The sequence below is a fragment of the Gossypium raimondii genome, chromosome 2, assembly GCF_025698545.1.
Source record: "Gossypium raimondii isolate GPD5lz chromosome 2, ASM2569854v1, whole genome shotgun sequence".
Taxonomy (NCBI): domain Eukaryota; kingdom Viridiplantae; phylum Streptophyta; class Magnoliopsida; order Malvales; family Malvaceae; genus Gossypium; species Gossypium raimondii.
Genome location: NC_068566.1, coordinates 1,108,236 through 1,133,772, shown reverse-complemented (window position 1 = coordinate 1,133,772; position 25,537 = coordinate 1,108,236). Strand labels below are relative to the sequence as shown.

General features: G+C 33.4%; 3 protein-coding genes across 3 annotated transcripts; 1 reads left to right on the top strand and 2 right to left on the bottom strand.

The window, feature by feature from the left end:
- Positions 1-2,712: 2,712 nt before the first annotated feature.
- LOC105787555 (probable protein phosphatase 2C 80) lies at positions 2,713-6,355 on the bottom strand. Its single transcript, XM_012614001.2, has 5 exons — positions 6,087-6,355; positions 4,776-5,141; positions 4,341-4,665; positions 4,068-4,217; positions 2,713-3,192 (listed from the first exon to the last, which is right to left on the bottom strand). Exons 2-5 carry the CDS (start codon positions 5,129-5,131, stop codon positions 2,896-2,898), a joined length of 1,128 nt encoding a protein of 375 aa, XP_012469455.1. The 5' UTR covers positions 5,132-5,141; positions 6,087-6,355; the 3' UTR covers positions 2,713-2,895.
- Positions 6,356-10,658: 4,303 nt separating this feature from the next.
- Positions 10,659-13,729, top strand: LOC105787551 (zinc finger protein GAI-ASSOCIATED FACTOR 1). Its single transcript, XM_012613995.2, is given in 5 exon segments — positions 10,659-11,326; positions 11,416-11,812; positions 11,905-12,095; positions 12,329-13,235; positions 13,237-13,729. Coding segments are annotated over 5 exon segments (1,662 nt in total). The 5' UTR covers positions 10,659-11,202; the 3' UTR covers positions 13,280-13,729.
- A 4,991-nt stretch (positions 13,730-18,720) lies between these two features.
- LOC105787552 (zinc finger protein GAI-ASSOCIATED FACTOR 1) lies at positions 18,721-21,757 on the bottom strand. The gene is made up of 4 exons (XM_012613997.2): positions 21,096-21,757; positions 20,610-21,006; positions 20,317-20,519; positions 18,721-20,079 (listed from the first exon to the last, which is right to left on the bottom strand). The coding sequence occupies exons 1-4, from the start codon at positions 21,217-21,219 to the stop codon at positions 19,154-19,156; spliced, it is 1,650 nt and encodes a 549-aa protein (XP_012469451.1). The 5' UTR covers positions 21,220-21,757; the 3' UTR covers positions 18,721-19,153.
- Positions 21,758-25,537: the final 3,780 nt, after the last annotated feature.

Below are 25,537 nucleotides of genomic sequence, written 5' to 3'. Positions count from 1 at the left end.
GATCTTTCAATCTTTTACTCAAATATGGAGGACTTTAAGGATATGTTGATTTTGCTTTGGGGAAAAAAAAATACCCTTTGATTCAATTAACCTAATATTATAATTATTTAGAGATTATTGTGATTCTTTCACAGTCCACATATATATTATATGTGGGATCCTATTTGGTGGACCATTAGGGGTTGCTAGATAGGTTAAGATCAAATGGTATGTGGTGTATGATTAAAGGGCTTAAAAGACTTAAAAGTTCTTTTTATTTATTTATTGAAATGATGAAAAGGCCAACTCTGGTAAGTCCACTAGATTTGGAATTTTTAAGTATCAAGTACTAATTTGTAAAATTCAAAAAAAATAGGATTGGATTAAAATATATATTTATTTAAAAAAATAGGTCGGATTTGGGTTTCAGTATTCGAGACCCAAGATTGATCCGGCCTCTGTTGTTATCTACTTCGTAAATTTTTGTTTTATTTTTATATATTATGTAATTTATATCAAATTAAATTAAATATATAGTACCATAATATGTGTGGATCTAAAATTGGTTTGAGTTAATCATTTACAAATAGGTACAAGTTTATGCAAAATTTGTGGCCTATATTTAGGGTCAGGTCAGGCTTGGACATGCATAAAACGTATTGATATCTTACGTAGACCTGATCAATGAACACATCTACTTTTTAATATATTTCAATTTGAGATTTATTTTATATACTTTAATTTGACATAATTCGATTTATTTACATTTATAATGTCATTGGGTAATTCATATAGTATAAAATCCTAATGTAGATTTTTTTTCCATATATGTTAGATAGAGAAATGATACAAACTGATTAAATTAAAGGTAAACTACCAAAATAGTCATTTTTCTTTGTCTCATGTTATATTTAGTTACTTATGTTTGAAAGGTTACGTTTAGTCACTTACATTATCGTGTTGTAATATTTTAGTCACTAAGCGTTAATTGTCGTTAACGGTGTAACAGTAAGCTAATGTGGCACGTTAAATCATCATTTCAAACAAAAATTTAGGTTAAATTATACAACTGGTCCATATTTTTTTCGTTTTGAGTAATTTAATTTTTTTTCTTTTATGTTCTTTGAATTTTCCTTTTTTTTTTTCTTTATTGTCTATTCTCTTCTCCTTCTCTATCTGTTTTCCTCCCTTCTCCATTACTTTTAACATAATTTTTCTATATTTTCCATTTGTTAAAACTAATTCCTATATTTTTATTTTTTCAAATAATTTAATTTTTTTTATTTCTTTATTTTTCTCTTCTTTTCCTTTTATTTTCTCTCTTCTCATATTTTTCACTCAGAAACATAATCTTTACCCACCAAATAAACCAAGTCCTTGTTTCTTCCACATGATTCCTAAATTGAACTTCACTAAAATTGAATATCAATCATTCTTAATCAAATCATGATTTTAATATAACCTAATTTTGAAACTAAAATTGGATCTAACTAATTAATATAAAAAATCATATACTTAATCAAATCTAAACATAAATTGAATTTTTATATTCAAAACAATTTTTTTTCTGTTTCCAAATTTTTATAGAATCGTGTAGTGTATTCTTTTCATTTTCTTTTCTTTTCTAACGAATAAAATTAAGCAAACGATAAAATTGATCTAAACCTTCTTGAATATTTCCAAGCAAGCTTGATTGGAAGTCGAGCATGGATAAACCGAAGAGAGAAAGGGAGCATAGAACCAAACTGGTTTGGGTAAAGTTGAGGGTAAGTTTCATATGATGGTCGTATTAGTCATTGAGAGTGTAAAAATTGTTTGAAGAATCCATGAAACAACATAGTTTCGAGAGTGCGAGAATGTTATAGGTAAGATAGATAAGGTGGTCGTGGGTTTGTAAGAAGGTTAAGGGAAAGGGCTCGGGAAACTTCATTGAGGATGGACTACTATAAGTCACGGCTAGCGAGGTCTTCGAGTGATGCAAGCTTGTGGACTAGGTCATTGAGAGATCCAAATTGATCCGTTAAAGCGATGATGGATAATGAATGCTTGTAATTGTAGGGTGAGAATATGCGAAGCAAGTTTTATTTTGGTTTCAACTTTCACTTTTTCTTTTTTCATAAACATAAAAAAGTTTTAACAGATGGAAAATATAGAAAAACTACGTTAAAAGCGATGGAAAATGGAGGAAAACAGTGGGCGAAGTAGAAGAGAATGAAAAATAAAGAAAAAAAAAAGTTAAAAACATAAAAGAAAAAAATTAAATTGCTCAAAATGAAAAAATATAAGGACCAATTGTATAATTTAACTTAAAATTTTAAATTCGAAACGATGATTTAACTTGTCACAGCAACTTACCGTTATACCGTTAATGACAATTAACGGCTCAATGACTAAAATGTTACAACACTTAACGTAAGTGACTAAAACGTAACATTTCAAACGTGACTAAAATATAACTTAAAGTAAATAAAAATGATTATTTTAATAGTTACCCTTAAATTAACTAGAAAATCGATTGAAGTGACGATTGAACAGATTTTTTAAAATTTTTAATAGTTTAAAATTGAACCGATGGTTTGATTGATTCTAATCAATCCGATTCTAAAACAATGCATATTTCTACATATATTTTGTTAAAAATAAATATTTTATTTTTATTTAATGGGCCTCATACCTAAGTCCATCAAAATGGATGAATAATTACTTAACCTCTTCTAATTAAGCATGAAGCAATTAAAGCAAAGATCAAAACTTTGTAAACTAAAGGATTGATGGAAAGTAAATATGAATTATTTATTTTCCATGGACAAAATTTAACTTAACTAATGAAGCTTTCCAACGCCTAAAAACCCACCATGAAAACTACTCTTAAAATTTTATACAAGGCCTCAATAGGTTCACCAACTCGGAGAAAACTCACACATCGGGGGAGCTAGTAATGAAGGAAACGACCACGGTGATGTCGTCAAGCTTGCCGCCGTTATACCGATACCCGGCATCTTGAGCGGCTTTGGCAAAGGGTGTCTGCTTGTTCTTATCCACTGCTCGTTCACGAGCCAAAGCTACTATCTCTTTAGCAGTCGATTCAGGACTGAAGCCAGCTCTTAAAGCGTGGACAACAACAGCAGCAACCTCGTTATTGTATAGATTATCGAACAGCCCGTCAGTTCCGGCAACAATGACATCACCTGGCAGAATGGGAATTCGGAAAACCTGGAAAAGAAATTCCAAACCAATAGTTAGGTTAAGGATATTGAGTTGCAATTAGAGTCAAGAAAGAAAAAAGAAATTTATATTGTTTCAACTTAGTCCTTGTATTATAGAATCTGGATCAACTTAGTCCCTCTATTATTAAATGGATAAATTTAATCTCTATACAATTAAATAGAATCAAATAAGTCCAAATTATAACTGAATTAACATTTACTAAGTAAAACTTATCTTGAAAATTATTTTTTCTATTGCAATTCAATTACAAACAAAAAATCTCATTTACAAAATCATAAAAACTTTTAAAAATTTAATTCTGTTAAATAGTAAATGATATTTTTTAAACTAAAAAGTTTAAATCTTTTCCAACTTGGCCTTATTTGATTCTTTTTAATAGTACAAAGACTAAATTAATCCATTTAATAGTAGAGGGACAAATTTGATCTGGTCCCTATATATAGGGACCTCTCAAGTACATTTTCTCATAATAAAACATGTTTTGATTATATCTCTGAGCACCAAGCCATTTAAGAAATGCAGCCAAATGAGGTCCAATGGTCAATTTCTATCAATCTTTAGCGCGCGTGGGTATATATATGTATGCATGCATGCATGCATTTTTGTGTGTGTGTGTCCAATGGTCAACTTTTATCGATCTTTAGCGCGCGTATATATATGTATGCATGCATGTATTTATGTGGGTGTGTCCAATGGTCAATTTTTATCGATCTTTAGTGCACTATGCATGCATGCATTTGTCAAGACAATGCCATTTCTACTATTTTCAAAGATATTGCCTTAAACACGGTGAACAAAGAAAGGAAAACCACTATAACAGATTCCTTTTATCAGGGCGGAGTAACGAGTCATCGACTAACCTGACCAGAGCTCGGTAGATCACCATTGTTACCGCTCTCCAACTGATAAGTAAAATTGAAACCGTGTTGCTGCACTGGGGAATGAAAAACAGTTGAACCATCTCTAACAACTATGAAACCGCTGTCCCCCAAATTTATTGCATGTAGTCCCTGTCGAGATAGTAAGTACATGAATCGGCATGAATGTAATCAAACTTGGGCAACCCAAGTTATATACCAAAATTCACTAACAATCAAACTCGATGAGACTAGCCTTTTAAAGTGAAAACAAACCTCCTTGTGAAGGGAAATGATGCATGCAGTTGAGGATCCTTGTGATTTTGTGCTTGAATGGGCCTTCTCTAATACTCTGGCCGGGTCAACTGAACCTTTGGGTTCATCTCGAATTGCTTTCACCGAATTAGACATAAGTTCACGAGCAAATTCACCAGCATCAATACCGACTTCAGCCCAGCCACCTACACCATCGGCTACTCCTATGGCTTGTTCATCAGCACAAATGAAGTGCGCGTCCTCCCCTCCCTTTTCTACCTTAGCGGGATGGGGGAGATAACATGACCCGGAAACAAGTGTCAATGTTCGCTCACTCGGAATAGCTCTGAAATCAACACCAAATGACCAAAATGTGGAAATTGAGTACAAGCATAGATAGCCAGTGTCGGAAATGTTTAAAGCATATAGTAGGGTAAATACAAGATGAGGACATACCGTAGAGGCAAACTTGTGGTTTGATCATCACTAGAACTGCCATCAAATGACACATCGTGGACGGCCCTAGAAGAGGAACATGGCAAAGGCGAAGTGCGACTACTTTTAATCCTTGGACCAAAAGGAGGATTATATTTGGAATTTCTCGACATTGTGGGAGAAACATAGTGTCCACAAACAAAGAGGGGTTGTTCTTGCTTTCTCAAAACCATACCAGCTTTTCGGCAACTGATATGGCTTCGATCAGCAAAATAAACCCCTTTAGGTTTCAAAAACTCAAAGCCATTCCCGCAACTCGACACTAACTCGTCCACATAAACATCTCCAAAAACAACCTTGGAACCAGACACAGCCATAGTTTTTTCCCTGTTACAAAGATGGATTAGAATAAAACCTAGTATCGGATATCTAATTACTCGGAATAAGGAAAAAGAGACTAACACAACAACCCTTAAATTCCAAAACAACAACAATTACTGTCTTGTTGAGGGTCGGTCGGCTCCTTTGGAAGAAGTCTTCAAAGTGTCGTCCGCTGAGCAACCGACCCGACTCCCAACAACCTAAGGTATTGTCCCTGACGAGAGTTTTGTCTCTCGTGCTCTGCCCCAAACCAGCTTGCCATGAGCTGACTACTTTGAGAGCTTGGTTCACAAAGCCAAGGGCACCTTGACCATACGTAGGTGTATGGCCACCCACCCACCAAGGGCGAGACGCTCATGGTCGTACACTCATGTACAGTCAAGGCAACCCCCTCCGCAGCCGCTCAAGAAACACTAGCTCTCCGCAGAAGCTGGGGACAAAATCCTCTCCCGAGGACAATACCTTCTGTTGTTAGTGGTCCAGTCGGCTGGCTGGCGGACGACACTTAGGAGCCGACCGAACCTCAACATGTGTAAACAGTGAAAACAGTTTAATTACACAACTGGTTTCTGCAATTGTCCTTCAAAGACTAATACATAACATATCAACAATTAATACTAATTCTACTCCAATGAAGCTTATTTCTTTCAAGTTTCAACACATAGAACAGTTAAAAACTAGAAATTTCACCATTTATGGATGATAAAAATGCAGATTTTTTTACTTCTAATATCCAGTAATTACATTTCAATGTATGGTCCCTAATAAAAAGAAAACAAAACAAAGCATAGCTTAAGTTTAATGATCCCATTTCAAAGCTTAAAGCTTTCTGCAAAACAATATGAAAACAAAATATGGGTAATTGTAAATAAAATTCACAAAAATTGAAACTTTTCGCAAATACCCAACAACCCAAACGCGAAAAAGGATTGAAAAATAGTAAAATTGAACCTGTTCAAGTAGCTTTGTAGCGTTTAATCTGCTAATATTCGATGCCAGAGGAACCTTAGGTAAAAGCTATTATCGAATCAGTAAAAAAATCGTAAAGCGAAAACAAACAATCGAGGGTGAAAGAAAAGAGGAAAGATCTGAAAGCTAAATTGGGTCTTTTTTACGGATTGACGATCCGAAAGATGACCCGGATCCGACTCGAATATCTCCGGTGCTTCTTCTCTCCCTCTTTTCCCTCTCCCTCATTGGCTTTATTTACAAAGAGAGGGGATAATGAAGGTGATATAGTCTTTTTTATATCGGTCTAATTCTAGTTTTGGTCCTTTTATTATGTTGGAATTTGAAATTTAGTCATTTGAGGGGTCAATAAATTTTTGAGGGGTCGGAATTAGTTGTATGTTTTTATGAGAGTTAAAATATAAATTCACCATTTTAAGAGTTGGTATATTTATAATCTTTTAAATGACTAAATGAAAGTTTTATCATTTTAGGAGCTAAAGTATAATTTTATCATGTACTAATTAAAATTTTATGAAATTTAAAGGACCAAAACTAAAATTTTCATTTTAGGGGTCAAAACCATAATTTGACCTTTTGATATCAACTCCCATATATTGTTTGTGATAAAAAAATATTTAGTTTTTGATAACTTTTCTGAATTTGATCCCTAAACTTAGATTTCGCTAAGGCATAATCACATTGCATACAGAGATTGTGTCACATGATCATACCTTAACGAGATTCATGTTTAGGAACCAAAATGGGAAAAAAAATCTATCAAGTTTAGAGACTAACGTGGACAAAAAAAAATTAGAGACCAAAGTGAAAATTTTTTATCAAATGTAAGGACTAAAGATTAATTTATCCCAATTATTTATTACCGAAATAACCCTCAAATATTCCATTCGAGCATCAAATATATACCCTTTTCAAGGTTCCTATTCTTTGTTCAATTTAAAATGTGCACCAATGCATGCATGTTGGTGACAATATCAAAGGATCTTTTTGTGACAAAATCAATTAAAATAAAATAAAATCTATACAAAAATATGACAAAATTTATCAACTTTTTTGTCCATGTTCTTTTTGTGACCAAACATAAAAAAATCATGTTTAACTTCAAAAAAATATTTTTTAGAAAGGACAAAATTAATAGTGTGGTTAGTGAAAATTTCAAGAATATATAAAATAAAAATTTTGTTGGTTAAATTAGTATGGGTATTATTGTCAATGGAGGAAGATACGGGTTCGAATGTGCTAAAGCGTATTATACTCACAAAATCAAGGGTGTGGTTGGTGTAAATTTTGAGGATGTATAAAATGGAAATTTTGTTGATATGGGAATGGACAAAAAATAGTAAGCTAGGATTAAAGATTACCACAAAAAAACAAAGGAAAAAAATAAAAATAAAAGAGAGAAGCTTAAAATTCTTATCCATTCTTATCTATTTTATGCTTCATAGAAATAAAATCAATTATGGGCCATATATCTACAATCTACAAATTTACAAATTTATTCTATCTTGAATTTCTTTTGTTTTGGGGTAAGGATAAGTTGGATTCGGTTTTCGATTTTCGATTTTTTTCATTTTGGATTTTGGGTTTTTGTATTTTATTTTAACAAAAACGAGTTTTGTTTTATGATTTTTTGGATATTATTTAGTGAAATTTCAATTTTTTAATAAATGTTTTTAAAAAATCAAGTGAGTAAAAAACAATTAATAATTATTATACAATGTTTTTAAAATTAGTTTTTTTGGTAAATTATAATAATAAGGCAAAGTTCGAACAACCAACGTGACTGGCATGACTCAAACTCAGGTAAACACTTTTAACCATCGGATCACACATGGGGTTAATTAATAAAACATGGTAGGTGGGAATCTTTGAAATCCAAAACCCATGAATGGATGCTTTTGCCTAAAAACAACCCATCATTGTTTAAGATCATTTCAATGTCTTTATATCTCCAAATTGGGTTTTGTTTGGGCCCTTTGATGGATCCCAAATGGGCCTTTACCATTTATTATCATTAGGTTAGGTAAAGAAATTAAAAATCGATTTGAACAATAGTATTTGGTAGGCCTTTTTAAGATTTGTTTAGTGCACTAAGTTTTGTAGGTACTTCAAGTTCGTACCATTTAAGTTCTACATTGGACATGTTAACCATCACGGGAGATTCAATTAACCCATTTTCCATCGATTGAGTCTTATTTCGATTAGAATGGATATTATTGTATTGTTGTCAGTTAGACCTGTCCATGGGTCGGACGGCCCGCCCGAAATATGGGAGGGTTCGGGTAAATTTTGTTACTGTTTTAGAGGGACTTATTCACTAAGTTGCAATTATCTTAGTATTATTTAATTTTTTAGTGTATTTGATGTATTATATTTTTTAAATTTTGTTTTATATAAAAAAAATTAATAAGGACTAGTCGAGCTTGAGTTTAGCATTTTTAATTTAGGTCGGGCTTTGATAAAGTTTTAAGCCCATTTTTTGGGTCAGGCTCAGGCCTAAAAAATAATCCTAGAATTTTACATCGGCCTGACTCGACTCATGATCTGGTCTAGTTCTAATATTCCGTGAAGAGTTTTTAATTTCTCTTATATCTTTTTAGACACCTTTATATCGACCAGACCCGACCCAACTCATGATTAGGTCTAATTGATTTTATCTCTTTTAATTTTATTATGTTGAAATAAATCCTTTTTTATAGTTCGCAACTTGGGATTTGTTGAAATAAATCCATTTTATTTTTAATCACCTTCAAATTAATTCATGCTAAGTACGATAAAAAATAGGTGAAAATTAGTTATATATTTTTTATTATTTTAGCTTTTTTTAATTAAAATTATCTCGATGAAAAGAGAAAAGGTGAATATAATTATATGAATTTTTATATTTAATTTTAGCATTAAAATATTATCCATAAATATAATCTACATGCTATAGGTCACTAGTTTAATCTCATTATACACAAACTCTTCCATTTACACCGTGGATGAGGCAGGCCTTATAAGTTTTATAAAATTATAAATTAGTGTATGGTAAAATTACATTTTGATCCTCAAAATCATAAAATTTCAATTTAATCATTTAAAAATATAAAATTACAAGTTAATAAAATCATAAAATTATATTTTACCTCTTATAATAACATCTAACTTAATTTTTATCTACACTCTTAAAATTTTTTGACTTCACCCTTGCTTTCACATGTAGTTTTTAGCATCGTTATTTAATCGTGTGAACCACTTTTCATTGACTAATAGTGGTGCCCCGTGCCTTTTTTAAGAACGGGAGACAAAATTTTGAACCTAAAATCGAATATAGACACCTTAAAAACGAAACAAAATTAAATAAATAAGTTTTGAGAAATAAAATTAAGACAAAACCCCACAAGGTGGTTATGAAAAATAAATAAAACTAACGGGCAACAATCTAATAAGCTCAGTTCTAGCGGTTCATACCACGTGCCGGCGAACAATTGGCCGAAAGCAGTGAAATAAACCAATCATCTAAACAAAAGTGGTTTGACTTTACAAGAAATAAAATAACACCGACCACAGCTTCTTTGATCTTGTTCGATCCAGTTCGGATGACCACTTCACTACACGACAAAACACCTCTTCCTCACAACTCCCTCACGGTAAACAGTAAAAAAGTTAAAATATGTTGTTAGTCCCTATAATTTAATAATATTTGATATTTAGTCCTTATACTTTTAAAAAAATTTTTATTTAAAAATCTATGTCTAGTTGTTAAAAATAGTAAGCATTTTTATATTATATTTTGTCAATTTGGAATTTTAATTTTTCTGTCATCATATGACACGATAGAATATAAAGATGTTAAGTTGATAAATTTTGATAAAAACTATCAACAACGATAATGAGTGGACTAAAATTTTAAATGGTTAAAATTTGCTTCGTGTCGTTGTACTCTTCAATTATTTAGAACTTAGTCCATTTACTTTTCAAATATAAAATACATGAATTCTTCTTGTTGCATAGCCACCAAATCAATTATTTAGAATTTAGTCTATCTACTTTTCAAATATATTATTTTTTTCTCGATTCAATAGAAGAAAAAGAAAAGAAAAGAGGTGAATAGGGTCCCAAATAACGAGAGATATGTAAAAAGAAGGCCCGATTACGCCCATTCAATTTATACTCTTTAATACCAGCTTTGAATCCAACACTTGCTTTAGTCGCTGTTTATGGTGACACCCTCCCTACAACTCATGAATTAAGAATTCTCGCAACAACAAGGTCAACTCGATATAAATGAGGAGTTAATGAAACATTTTCGAAGAAATCTTTCAAAAAATTATCAATGAATCCAAAAGGTTCCTTATTAGACCATGGTATTTGATTCGCCAAATACATCATTATTCTATATTCTTTCATATGTATGGCGCAACCCGAAATATAATAAGATTAACTATTAAATCAGAATTTTAAAATTAAATTAGAAAGAATAAAAAGAGAACTACAGGGACTAACTGCTAAAAAATTGCTGAAACCCCACTTAAAATTAATATATTCATATATCTTCTGAAAAGTAAACCAGGTACGGCAATTGAAGAACTTTAGAACACTCTCTCTCTATCTTTTCTTTAATATTTTTTGCTCTAAAACTTTCACACGAAGTTCTGTATTTCATTTTTTGTGTGTTCCTTTTTAGCCTTGTTAATATATATATATATATTTTAACTTATCCATATATAATCCTGGGTTTTCTTTCCTGTGTTTTAATTGTTTATTATTTGCTCATCTTTGACCGTTGGATCATTCAGTTTGCTGGGGAGGGTTCTTTGATTCGATTTGGTTACTTGGTATTTAATTGATCTTTTTGGGGTTTTGGATTCAACTTCAAAGTTTAAACTTTTTTTTTTCTGGGAAACGTAAGAAGTTGATCTTTCTGTGTTTGGGTTTAATCATTGAGCTTCTGTTTGGGTACTGTGAAAATTTTTGGTCAAAGCACAGAGCTGGTAGATGGCCTAAAGATTTTTTATATATATAAAGCTGATTGACTGGTAGATAAACGAAGCTTTACAAAGGGGAAAAAAGAACCTTTTTTTTTTGGTTCTAGTAATTTGATTTTTTTAAAGCTATGCCGGTTGAGGTTGACAATTCCTCCACCGTCTCCGGCAACGCCAGCGTCTCTTCCACCGGTAACCAAAGCCCACCTCCCAAATCCACCGTTAAGAAGAAACGTAACCTCCCTGGAATGCCGGGTACTGTAAAATAAATTAATTATCCAATAATCAAATCAGCCTTAATTTTGGTACTTTATTTTGTTATGAATTTAATTTTTTTTATACAGATCCAGATGCAGAGGTGATTGCTTTATCACCTACGACTTTGTTAGCTACGAACCGATTCGTGTGTGAAATTTGTAACAAAGGGTTTCAAAGGGACCAAAATCTTCAGCTTCATAGACGAGGTCATAATCTGCCATGGAAGCTGAGGCAAAGATCGAGCAAGGAAGTGAAGAAGAAGGTTTATGTTTGTCCTGAGCCGACGTGTGTTCATCATGACCCTTCGAGAGCTTTAGGTGATCTCACGGGGATTAAGAAGCATTTCTGTAGAAAACATGGTGAAAAGAAATGGAAATGTGATAAATGTTCTAAGAAGTACGCTGTTCAATCGGATTGGAAAGCTCACTCTAAGATCTGTGGCACTCGAGAGTATAAATGTGATTGTGGAACTGTGTTTTCCAGGTGTTCGACTTAATTCCTAGGTGAAAAATATGGGTTCTTTTTTCTGGGATTTGATTGTTGATTTTGGATTCTTTTTGTTCATTTTTTTGTAGGAGGGACAGTTTTATTACCCACAGAGCTTTTTGTGATGCGTTAGCAGTGGAGAGTGCTAAAACACAAACGAATCTCAGTTCGGAACCCGACCCAAAAGTTCAGGCGGCGGATTCATTGCCACCGCCTGCATCTCCGCCAGTGTCTGCTCCGAGTGCAGTAACTTTTTCAGATATGCCGATTCAAAGTTCTGGTAAAACACATAATTAGAGAATTTTGTATCTTGTTAGTTTCGGTTTTGCCCTTTTTTTATGTAGTTTGAATTGAAACAAGGACAAATTTTATTTATTTATTTTGTTGTTATTATGTCTTTGGATGAATCTTTGGAGTGTAGTAGTTTTTGTCTGTTATTGGTCTTTTGTCGATTTCATGTTTAAGACTTTAAAATGACTGTATATATGTCTTATATATGGGTTCTTGTTGTAGTGTTGGCTGAAGTTCCAAGTATTATCGTGGAAAAAGCTGCAGCTCCAGCACCAGCTCCAGCACCAGCTCCGGCACTGGCACCGGCTCCACCTCCAGCTAGCTTAAATGGAAGTTGTAGCACTAGTGTCAGCTTGATTAGCAGTGGTTGTAGCAGCAGCAGCGGTGTATTTTCGAGCTTATTTACCTCCTCGACTGTATCTGCAAGCATTCGACCTCCTCAACCTACGGCACCAGCTCCACCATCGGCTGGCTTAAATGGAAGTTGTAGCGGTTGCATCAGCCTGGTTAGCAGTGGTGCTAGCAATAGCAGCAGCAGTGGTGTATTTGCAAGTTTATTTGCCTCCTCAACTGTATCTGCAAGCATACAACCTCCTCAACCTCCTCCTTTAACCAATTTAATTCGACCTGACCTTGCTCCATCTGCATCAATCGAACCAATTTCTCTATGCCTCTCGACCAGCCATGGCTCGTCAATATTCGGGACTGCAGGGCAAGAGCATCGGCAGCATGCACCGTCGCTGCAACCTGCTATGTCAGCCACTGCACTACTTCAGAAAGCTGCTCAGATGGGAGCAGCAGCAAGTAATGCATCCTTGCTTCGTGGTCTCGGTATTGTTTCGTCATCAGCACCACAAGAAAATTTACAATGGGGTCAGGCACAAGTGGACCCTGACAATGCCTCCATTGCAGCAGGGGTTGGACTAGGGCTTCCCTGTGATGGAAGTTCTGGATTAAAGGAACTGATGATGGGAACCCCAGTGTTCGGTCCTAAGCAAACTACTCTCGATTTCCTTGGATTGGGGGTAGCTGCCGGTGGCAACCCCACTGCCGGCCTGTCAGCTCTAATTACCTCTATCGGAGGAGGATTTGATGCTGCCACGGCGGCAGCATCGTTTCGAGGTGGAGATTACACCGACAAGGACATTGGAAGAAGCTCATGATACGTTGTGAAGGGTTATCTATTATCAAAATATACGGCATTGCAGAAGAAAACAATGGCAATATATAATTCCGATAAAGAATAGCGGTTGCCGAAGTTAGCACCGAGCCATCTAAGTGGCAATCGGGGTCTGCCTTCTATGTAACAATGGTGGCAAAAACAACTTCCTTGTAGGGGTATATAGCCTTTGTAGTACAAGGTAAAAGTTGATGAACCAGATGTATATAAAGTATGTTGTAGTTAGAAAATTTGGAACACAACATCTCTGTAAAGAGATTTTGGTTGCTTTCAGACATGTTTGTGTCTGTTTTTTTTTTTTTTTAAAGCTTGGAAACATCAGCAAAAGAGCAGGTTTTTTCAAGCTTGAAAAGCCAACAATGGAGTGGTTCAAAGTAAACTTTTAAACCTCTGTATTTGTGTTCATTATATTTACAATTAATAATTTAAATTGTTTATTTTTATTTATTTGCTTTTTAATTACTTCATTAATTTCCATTCTTCACTAATTAGTACATTAATCCGGTTTAATTGGTCTATATCGATACGTGGATCAATTGATTTTTGTTTTGTTTTAGACCAAATTAATGATTTTTTGTTCAATTAATCCAATCAATTAATTAATTTTCGATTCGATTAATAAATTCAAGTCATTTTAAACTTAATTCATGATCCTGTCTCTTCTTCAAAAAGAAAGTCATTGAACCCCATGAAAATATAATCTCAAATGATCCTTTATAGCAAGGCTTGATTCCAAGTCTAATACCCCTAATCTGACTTTTTTGCCTTAGGGAAAATTGACTTTAGAGCCCTTTTAAAGTGATCCTTTGATAATTTGGCCCCAAAAAAGTTATCCTTTGATAAAAAGGGTAAAAAGGTCAAATCATGATGAATGAAACATTGATGAATGTCTTGTTGTTGACTTATCTATTAAGCGGGGCCCCGGTCCTTAATTAATTTGATCTTGCTTGGAATCCATTTTAATTCTGTTTTTTTTTTCATATTAGAAATATTATTTTGTAATTCAATTAATTTAAATTTGATTTAATTTTGTTAATATACAATATCAACGAGGGTGGAGAAGGTGAGGAGTGGGATAGTGATGACGAAGGTCAATTCGCCTTCACCGGGGCCGAGAGCTAAAAGAGTGGAGGGCTCAAGTGGAGTAGGATGAGAGCTTAGTGTGTCAAGGTTTTGAGAGAGAAGAAGAGTCCCCTACTATGTTGATATCTTGAGGTATTTATAGAAGAGTGATGGTTCCCGAGTGGCCCACTCTTGAGAAGAGTGTACCCGTTAATACTAAGTGGCCTAACTGAGGGTCCAATCGGATGGTTAATGATGGATGGTCTCTTCCATGGGTTATACGAGGCATCCAAATGGTATAAGACGAAGTGCCACTCGCGAGTGTCTCTCCAGTCGATTCTCATGTTGCCACGTGTTCCAATCAAGGCAGGATATAACAAATTAATTTGATCATAAAAGGTGAAAAAATCGAACTCGTCTAACCCAAAATGACACATGTTATAAATGAATCAAACTTGAAATGACCTAGACGAATAATCTAAAATGACCTTAACCTAAGATGATTCAATCCAAAAAAAAACCCAAACCTAAAATGGGCAAATCATTAATAGTTTGAACTCAAAATAACCTTAACTCAAAATTGACTTAAACACGAAATAATAGTGTTGATACAAAGGATCGAATGTGCTCATTGAGGATGATTCTCACAATAACCATGCGGAGACTAGTAAACAGTGGTAGCTAGAAGAAGGAAGAAGAAACCAATTTGGTAGAATAATGGTCCCCAACTGCCACATCCCATCATTTATATCAATGCTTTCAACAACAACAACAACAAAAATCTTTTGTATTTACAAATATGAAATTTTCAAATATTGAATTGACTTGAATCGAATTTATCTATTTTTTTAAAAAAATTTTAATTTATTCGATTAATTATTCTGAAAGAGATATATTTGAATTGTCATCCTAGTCCTCAACCATAATTGTTATAGACAAGGACGAAGCTAAAACATCTTTTTAGGGGCTAAAGTATTATTTTAATATTATAGCATTTGGGGAAGGGATCAGGGTCATTGCCTATAGAAGTATCTTCTCAATTTTCGTAAAGAACGAAGATCAAAATTTTAATAAATTAAAATAGGAGGATTAAATTTTGAAAAATTTAGAGTTTTTTTGATGCATTTTAACGGTTCAAGTATTCAATTGAGTGCAAAAAAAAAAAGGTTTAATTGCTTTTTTTGAAAAAAATTGAAGTACTCGTAATGTTTTCATTTTAACTTTCTGAACATCTCGGCTTTATCAAATTTGGTTTCGAAATTGACATTTCCGACATTGGCAAAAATTAGATCGTTACAATAATTTTTTAAAAAAATTTATTATAATCCTTAATGACCATTTAAAATTCAAAAAAAAAAAGAAAAAAAAAGTTTGAGCAACAATTTTATTATTTGGAATAATTACAAAATAATATTTCTAAGTCGACAACAAGACATTAATGTTCTCCAACAAAAGGCAAGCATCAATGTCTCATTATTTACCAAGACTTGACCTTTTTACCCTTCTAATGTTTTAAATTTATTATCATGCAACTAAGTACAATTGTACAAACACAATCTCTCGACCAAAAATAAATACTAAAACAATATCAAAGCATCATTAAAAAAAGGGGTTAAATTATTATTTGGGGTCCAAATTTGACAAAAAAAATTACATTGAGGTCTAAACTTTTTGGTATCCAAGTTGGTTCTCGAACTTGGTAATTGTTCTCATATCAGGGAGTGAATTAGACAATTTTTCTCTCACATTAGGACTACAATTTTTTTATTCAAGTTAGTCCCTAAACTTGACAGTTATTCTCACATCGAGAGTCTGAACTAACTTGGACCAACTTGGACCAAAAATAATTCAAGCCCCAATACATGAACAATTGCCACGTTCAAGACTAACTTGGACAAAAAGAAAGCTCAAGCCCCAATGTGGAAAATTTGCCAAGTTTAGAAGCTATTTTGGACCAAAAAAGTACAAGCCCCAATGTGGTTGTAGTTGCAAAGTTCATACCCCAGAAAACGACTAAACCCTTATTAAAAAAAGGTAAACTACTTAGTTGGTCATCCAACTTTTAGGGTGCTTTCATTTTAGTCACTCAAGCGTTAAATCTCTAACAGCGATTAACTGTACGCACCACATCATGTTTACACTTTCATTTTGGTCACCCAAAAAATATTTTTTTGAAGTATTGATTGGGGTAAAAAAAAATCAAGGATTAAAGTGAAAAAGCGATGGAAACCAAAATAATACATAAAATTGTTAAATTGTACTTGTTTGTCCCATTGCCGAAATTCTAATTTTTATTTTTTTAACATTAAAATTTTAAATTTTAAAAACATTAAAATAAATTGTTGAAATTTTTTTATCCATTGATAATATCAACTGATTTGTTACTATAATATTAAAATTAATTAATTTAATCTCCTTTTAAAATTTTATTTTATGCTTCTAGATTATCCTTAACGAAATCCTAATAAGTTCTACCTACTATTGGATTTGAATCAATGACTCCCGTCGTATGAAAGCAATACTCTAACCGCTGAGTTAAGTATGTCATTTATTACCATAAGGAATCATAAAGAGAAAGAAAAGGGACCTATTACATCGATGGATTATAAATCCAATATTACTTCTAAGCAATACCAATCAAACCGACCAAAAGGGTATGATTATGATGTTGGATCATGTAGTATTCATCTTGACAAGAAATTATCTACATAATATGATAAAATATGTATCACAAACACAAGGGCTATAGCTCAGTTGGTAGAGCGCCTCGTTTACACATGCGCCAATGTTTTTCAGGGAAGTCTATCATGCAATCAAAAGAATTGATCTTTTTGAGAAATCGATGTCTTACTCCATTACTTTGAAGGAACAAAACAAGAGAACAATAGCCTGACAAATGGTTCGGTCCGATTTGGGTGCCGTTTAGGCAAGATCCGAATCGAACCCATCATTGATTTGAGATATTGATAGGGTGAATACCCGGTCATTCAATGCTAGGCATAATGAGTATAAGGACCTCAAAAATGCTTTTTTCGTCCTATGAATCTTAAGGTGTATGAAGTTTCATATTTGATTTTTTAATCAGGATGGTAGAGACTCCATTTAACTTAGGTTGATCTAGGCCAGAATATACGATATCAAATCTTCTATGCCAAGCTAAAACTAAAGGAAAAAATACTTGTAATTAATTAAATTAATTGTTTGTTCTTCATTTGCGTAAAGAAGTGATGAAAAAATTATCAGTTTTGTTTGAAATGAAAGAAAATTAATTAATTAAATTAATTGTAATGGTTTTTCTTTGCTTTTAGCTTACCATGGAAGATTCAAGATCATAAAATCAAAAGAAATTTGAGTTTCAGAACAACTATTAAAGATAATCATTTTCATTGATAATTTTGACAAATAATTTCAAAACATCAAAATAAATTAAATAAATTGTTGAAAAAAATTATCCTTTGATAATGTTAGCTGCTTTGCTACAATAAATTTTGAATCTTAATATTTAAAATTTATATTTCAAAATATAATTTTAGAATGTTCAAGAATGGGATGAATACGCACAATTTGACAATCTTTTTTTTTGTATTTTTTAGTTTCTACCACTTTTTATACAATTTGACCTAAAAATTGAGTGACCAAAATAAAAGTAACGTGTTCGTTAGAGATTTAACGCTAAGTGAGTAAAATAAATGTATCCTAAAAATTGAGTGACTAAATTGTAAAGATACCCAAAATAAAAACACCTTAAAAATTGGATAATCAGTTTACCCTGTAAAATCACTTTAAAAGGCTTGTAATTTAAATAATAATATTTTGAAAAACTCCTTTATATATATATATAAGCATCACCTTAAAAGGGCTCTAAAGTTAATTTTCCCAAATGCAAAAAATCAGATTGGGGGGTTTGGACAATAGAATCAAGGGGGACCATGGTTCAATAACTTGGCATTTAAAATCCTAGCTATAAAGGACCATTTGAGATTACATTTTCATGGACTTCAATGACTTTTGAAGACTTGAGAAGGTGGAGATAATAATAAATTACTCCTTTTATAATTATTTGATTAAAAAAATTCGTAATTCAAATAATAAATAATTCGAATTACGAATTTAATCGGATCTAAATTAATCACTTTCAAAATGAATGATATAAAAAAATAATATTTTTAAAATCGAATCAGTTTGATTGATTGAACCGGTCTATCTTTATACAAAAAAAAACTAATATTTTCAAAATCAGATTAAATTGAATGGTCAAACCAGTTGAACTAAAAACAAGGTTTCTATTGATTCTCGCAATCCCATGTCCAAAGTTTCTTCCTTGTTTCATTGTGAGATGGAAATTCATAAAGTAATTAAAAAGTCAAATAAATAAAACAAACAAATTGAAATTATGCCCAATAATCATATCAGAATCAATCAAAATCCCACCATTTAAACCAATTTACCACTCCACTGTGAAAAGCTTGGAAAAAAACCTGCTCTTTTGCTGATATCTCCAAGCTTTAAAAAGAAAACCAGACACATACATGTCTGAAAGTAACCAAAATCTCTTTCCAGGGATGTTGTGTTCCAACTTTTCTAGCTACAACATACTTTATACACATCTGGTTCATCAACTTTTACCTTGTACAACAAAGGCTATATATACCCCCACAAGGAAGTCCTTTTCGCTGCCATTGTTACGTAGAAGGCAGACCTGGATTGCCTCCTTGATGGCTCGGTGCTGACCTCCATAATGGCTATTCTTTATCGGAAATTATATATTGCCATTGTTTTCTTCTGCAATGCCGCATATTAATGTATCACGAGCTTCTTCCAATGTCCTTGCTGGTGTAATCTCCACCTCGAAACGATGCTGCTGCTGTGGTGGCATCAAATCCACCTCCGATAGACGTAATTAGAGCAGACAGGCTGGCATTGGGGTTGCCACCGGCAGCCACCCCCAACCCAAGGAAATCGAGAGTAGTTTGCTTAGGACCGAAGACTGGGGTTCCCATCATCAGTTCCTTTAATCCTGAACTTCCGTCACAGGGAAGCCCGAGTCCAAGCCCTGCTGCAATGGAGGCATTGTCGGGGTCAACTTGTGCTTGACCCCATTGTAAATTTTCTTGTGGTGCTGAAGATGAAACAATACCGAGACCGCGAAGCAAGGATGCATTACTTGCTGCTGCTCCCATCTGTGCAGCTTTCTGCAGTAGTGCAGTGGCAGACATAGCAGGTTGCAGTGGCGGTGCATGCTGCCGACGCTCTTGCCCTGTAGTTCCGAATATCGACGAGCCATGGCTGGTCGAGAGGCATAAAGAAATTGGTTCAATTGATGTAGATGGAGCTAGGTCAGCTTGAATTAAGTTGGTTAAAGCCGGAGGTTGAGGAGGTTGTATGCTTGCAGATACAGTCGAGGAGGCAAATAAGCTTGCAAATACACCACTACTGCTACTGCTGCTAGCACCACTGCTAACCAGGCTGACACTACCGCTACAACTTCCATTTAAGCCAACCAGTGGTGGAGCCGGTGCCAGAGGTTGAGGAGGGTGTATGCTCGCAGATACAGTAGTGGATGTAAATAAGCTCGAAAATACACTGCTGCTGCTGCTGCTGCTGCTACAACCACTGCTAACCAAGCTAACACTACTGCTAGAACTTCCATTTAAGCCAGCCGGTGGTGGAGCCGGTGCCGGTGCTGGAGTGGGAGCTTCTTCCACAACAGTTCTTGGATCTTCAGCCAACACTACAACAAGAACCGATATATAAGGCATATATATAGAGTCATTTAAAAGTCTAAAACATAAAATCGACAAAAGACCAAAAACAGACAAAAACTGCTACACTCCAAAGGTTCATCCAAAGACATAATAACAAGAAAAATAAATAAATAAATTTGTCTTTGTTTCCATTCAAACAACATCAAAAAAAGGACAAAACTGAAACTAACAAGATACAAAAATTCCCTAATTATGTATTTTACCAGAACTTTGAATCCGAATATCTGAAGAAGTTATAGCACTTGGAGCAGATACCGGCGGAGGTGCAGCCGGAGGTGAGCGCCGTGGTGATGAATCCGCCGCCTGAACTTTTGGGTCGGATTCTGAACTAGGATTCGTTTGAGTTTTAGCACTCTCCACTGCTAACGCATCACAAAAAGCTCTGTGGGTAATAAAACTATCCCTCCTACAAAAAGATAGAAAAACCCCAAAATCAACAATCAAATCCCAGAAAAAAGAAGTCATTTTTTTTTCACATAGGAATTAAGTCGAACACCTGGAAAACACAGTTCCACAATCACATTTATACTCTCGAGTGCCACAGATCTTAGAGTGAGCTTTCCAATCCGATTGAACAGCGTATTTCTTAGAACATTTATCACATTTCCATTTCTTTTCACCATGTTTTCTACAGAAATGTTTCTTAATCCCCGTGAGATCACCTAAAGCTCTCGAAGGGTCATGATGAACACATGTCGGCTCAGGACAAACGTAAACCCTCTTCTTCACTTCCTTGCTCGATCTTTGCCTCAACTTCCATGGCAGATTATGACCTCGTCTATGAAGCTGAAGATTTTGGTCTCTTTGAAACCCTTTGTTGCAAATTTCACACACGAAACGGTTTGTAGCTAACAGAGTCGTAGGTGATAAAGCAATCACCTCCGCATCTGGATCTGTATAAAAAAAATTTAAATTCATAACAAAATAAAGTACCAAAAAGAAGACTGATTTAATTATTGGATAATTAATTTTTTTACAGTACCTGGCATTCCAGGGAGGTTACGTTTCTTCTTAACGGCGGATTTGGGAGGTGGATTTTGATTACCGGTGGAAGAGACGCTAGCGTCGCCGGAGACGGTGGAGGAATTGTCAACCTCAACCGGCATAGCTTTTAAAAAAATCAAATTACAAGACCAAAAAAAAAAATTCTTTTCTTCCCCTTTGTAAAGCTTTGTTTATCCACCAGTCAATCAGCTTTATATATATATATATAAAATCTTTTAGGTCATCTACCAGCTCTGTGCTTTGACCAATATTTTTCACAGTACCCAAAGAGAAACTCAATGATTAAACCCAAACACTGAAAGATCAGCTTCTTACGTTTCCCAGAAAAAAAAAGCTTTAAACTTTAAAGTTGAATCCAAAACCCCAAAAAGATCAAATCAATACCCCAGTAACTAAATCAAATCAAATCAAAGAACTCTCCCCAGCAAACTGAATGATCCAACGGACAAAGATGAACAAATCATAAACAATTAAAACAGAGGAAAAACAAACAGAATTATACATGGATAGTTACATATATATAACAACACAGAAACAAATGAAATAGAGAACTTCGTGTGAAAGTTTTTCGAGCAAAAAGTAATAAAGAAAAAAGAGAGAGTTCTAAAGTTCTTCAATTGCCATAGATGGTCTACTTTTTAGAAGATTATATATATGTGTGTATATGTATATATGAATAAATAAATATATATTAATTTTTTATCAAAAAAATATTATTTTTAAGTGGGGTTTCGGCAAATTTTTTTTTAATTTTACGGGGTTTTTTACATTGAGCAAGTTGTCGGAAGGTGGTGCTTTGTCGTGTAGTGAGCTGGTCGGATCGGAACTGGATTCGGACAATATCAAAGAAACTGTCGTTGGTGTTTGCTTTTATTTCATGTAAAGTCAAACTGCTTTTGTATATGATTTAATTTTTTTTACTGTTTGTAGCCAATTGTTTGTCGGCACGTGGTATGAACTGCTACAGCTGAGCTTGTTTGATTGCTGCTCTTTTGTTTTATTTTTGGTTTAAACGTGCCAAAGTCCCTGTGCTCTTTTTGAAATTCAAAATTTAATCCCTGTATTTTTTTATTTAAAAATATTGGTCCCTTACCGTTAAAGTTAACAATACCATAAAATAATTTTTTTAGCTCTCAACATTTACTATTTTCTTTTCAATTTGGTCTTTATCCTTTCTACATATTGAGGAGAATTGTCTTCATTTTATTTAATTTTGACACGTTATAAGGGAGTATTACGAGGATTTCTAATGTTGCCAATAGAAGTTTAGGAAACGGAGAGTCAATAGAATTTTAATATGCCCAAAATTGTCTTCCGTGGGATTTTGTCTTTCAAGTCCACCACAATAAAATTTGTGAAGTGCCATCTACACTTGAAAAAAACACCGTTAAAATGTCTCGCCTATCGTAAAAACTAAAGAGTTCATGTATTGTGGGATTTGAATCTATGATCTGTAACATGTAGCCATTGATGGGTAAGTCTTCTCGTTGAAGGATCGAACCCTCAACATATCCCGTATTGCGTTATAAAGGATTTTGTGTTCGATTTTAATCTAAAGATTCCATCTTCGTCCCCAAAAAGATCTATTAGATAGTGGAGGGTGATTTACACTGTTAAATAACAATATGAAAGCCATATGCGCTGTCGACTTTGTCACAAATAAATCTATAAAATGTCATCTACGATTGCACCTAAATCGACTGCAAAAGGAGAGCGTCTCACCCACCATGAAAATTGAAGAGTTTGTACATAGTCGATTGCAAAATAAGAGCATTTCACCCATCACGAAAATTGAAAAACTTGCATATGGTAAAGTTTAACCAGCAACCTATAACACATGAGTTATTTATGGGTAAGTATAATACCACTTGTATCATAATTGACCAATTGAGACGTCTTTGTGTCTTCTTTAGCAATGAATGACAAAATCTTAAAACTAAAATTTAAACATAAACATTTCGAGAATATAATATTGAATATTTATATAATTATATACATTTTTCGCCTTTTTAAGTTTTTTAAAGAATTGAAATTAATATATATAATATTAAATTTTTTAACTATTTTACTTTTCTTTTTACGAACTTCATTTTTTTACCGGCATTCAAGCTAAGTGTTTACAGCACAAATTAATTCCTAAAATTAGTTTAAATACAAATTAAAGGTTAATAGTTGCTCTTTGGAGAGCGCAGTACGATGAAAGTTGTAAGCTGTGTTCGAGGGAAAGTTATTGTCTATCATTAACCTCTATGGTAGAATCAATCGAGGGCCTGAGAGTCGGTGGTTTACCCTGTGGCGGATGTCAACGGTTCGAGCCCACTTATCTCCAACTCGTGAACTTAGCCAAAACAAAGCTATATGATAGTACCCAATTTTTTCGATTCGACAGTTAGTTCAATCTATGATTTATTATTCATAGACGTTGATAAGATCCTTCCATTTCATTTAGCAACACCTTAGGATGATATAGCCTTAAATTAAAGTAAAGTTAATGCTCATTCAAGCTTTACAAAGGTAAAGGATTTATTTCAACATAATAAAAACAAGAGGACTTAAAGTGATAAAAATTTATTTTTTAACGTAAAATAAATAATCCCATTCTATTCTCAAGAATTTTTCTTTTAAGTTAGGTGACCTTTAGTAAATATGAGTGAACTCATTGACTATTTATTTAAAAAGGACCATTAATGACAAATCCAACTACCCTTTCAAGTTGAGTCATCACTTCTTTACTTGATATAGTAAATTTTCGTTATTAACAAAATTAATTTACTACCCTACATAACCTTAAATTGAAACCCTTCAAACTCCAAATTAGGAATGAAGTAATTAATTTGCAATTTAATTTATTATTTTTAATTTAATTAAATGTTTATATATAAACTTTGATTCAGTTCAATTTTGTTCCTCATCTAAATCATTTTTATGTAACAAAATTATGGTCTGAGGTCAGCTAAGAGGAGGAGAGATGTAAGTAGCTTGGTCTCATCCCAAGACCCCTGGGTTTATAAACTTATCATCTCCTGTTTCGAAGTGTCACACATCAAGAGCAAATGACTTGGTACGATAGACTTAGATAAAGTGACATTATAATGTGCCCTGAATCGTCTCGAATGAAACACGGTGATTGAAACTTGATGTGTTGGTTAATGAATGAATCTGCATGTCGAGTCAATCGTGGAGGGATTCCACAAAAGTTCTATTTTATGCAAAATTGAAGCACATGTCGTGCACGCAATTAACTTTAAGCATCCTCGGTGCTTTTCATGAACTACATTATAAAAGCAGAATCACATGAACAATAAGAAATGAGTTTTTTTAGTGCTAGTGTCAATTATTTGTATTTGATTATTGTTTTTGAGTTTCAAGTGGGAAAGCTAAGAAGAGGATATATACAACCAAATGGCCGGCATCTTTCTGGTCTAATTATGCTATAGTCCCTATTCTCTCGAGGCTTGTAAAATTTAATCTCTATATTTTTAATAAAAATTTTAATCTATTTACTTATCTAATTTAAAAATTAAAAAACAATTTAATTTATTTTTTTATTTCAATTTTTGAATCAGACGTATAAAAATAATAAATTCTTAAAATTAGAATTGATAAAATAAATAAATTTCAAAACTTTAAAGGGTATGATGGCATGGGCATGCCACCCTTGAGCACCTTTATTGAATAGAAAAAATTCATTTTCAGTCCCTGCAAAAAAATGTGCATTTTAGTTCTTTTCAATTTTGGTCCTTCCAAAATTTTTAGCTTTAGCCACCAAAATTTTATAATTTTATCTTGAGCCCTCTCCTAATTTTTTTTCTTTTTTTCAGTTTAGAGACGGCAAGGCACAAGACCAACTTTGCCTATTGATCCATTAAAAAAGGTTGATGTTATCTTATTCCATGTGCTTTTTTTTTTTTTAAAGGACCTTTTTAAAAAATTTCCATTTTCTCCATCTTTTATACTAAAAAAAAGTGTTTTCTGCCCTTTTTTTTCCTCCTTTGTTTATTTAGGTTAACTAAAATTCTAATACATTGTATATGTCCATATCTAAATTATTGTCTTTTGACTTCCCACCAATTTCCAACCTGGGATTAAGACTTCACATTAGAAGCATAAAAATTTAGAGGTTAATTTTCAATGTCCCAATAACTAATAGATTCCAACCCCTAAATCTTATCTGGATTCAATAATGAGTTTCAGATACAGATTGCACTTTTAAGGGGAGGATTTAAATTCGAATTTTGGAGACGATATTATTTGGAGGGACAGTCACGAACACCGGACATGAACTGTAAAACAGATTTGTGTTTAGTATGAATTATATTTCATAACCATATTCAAATATATATTTTAGGAATAGCGTTGAGGAAAAGTATGCGTTGACCACCCAAAACAAAAGATAAAAACTAAAAGTTGTGAAAGCAG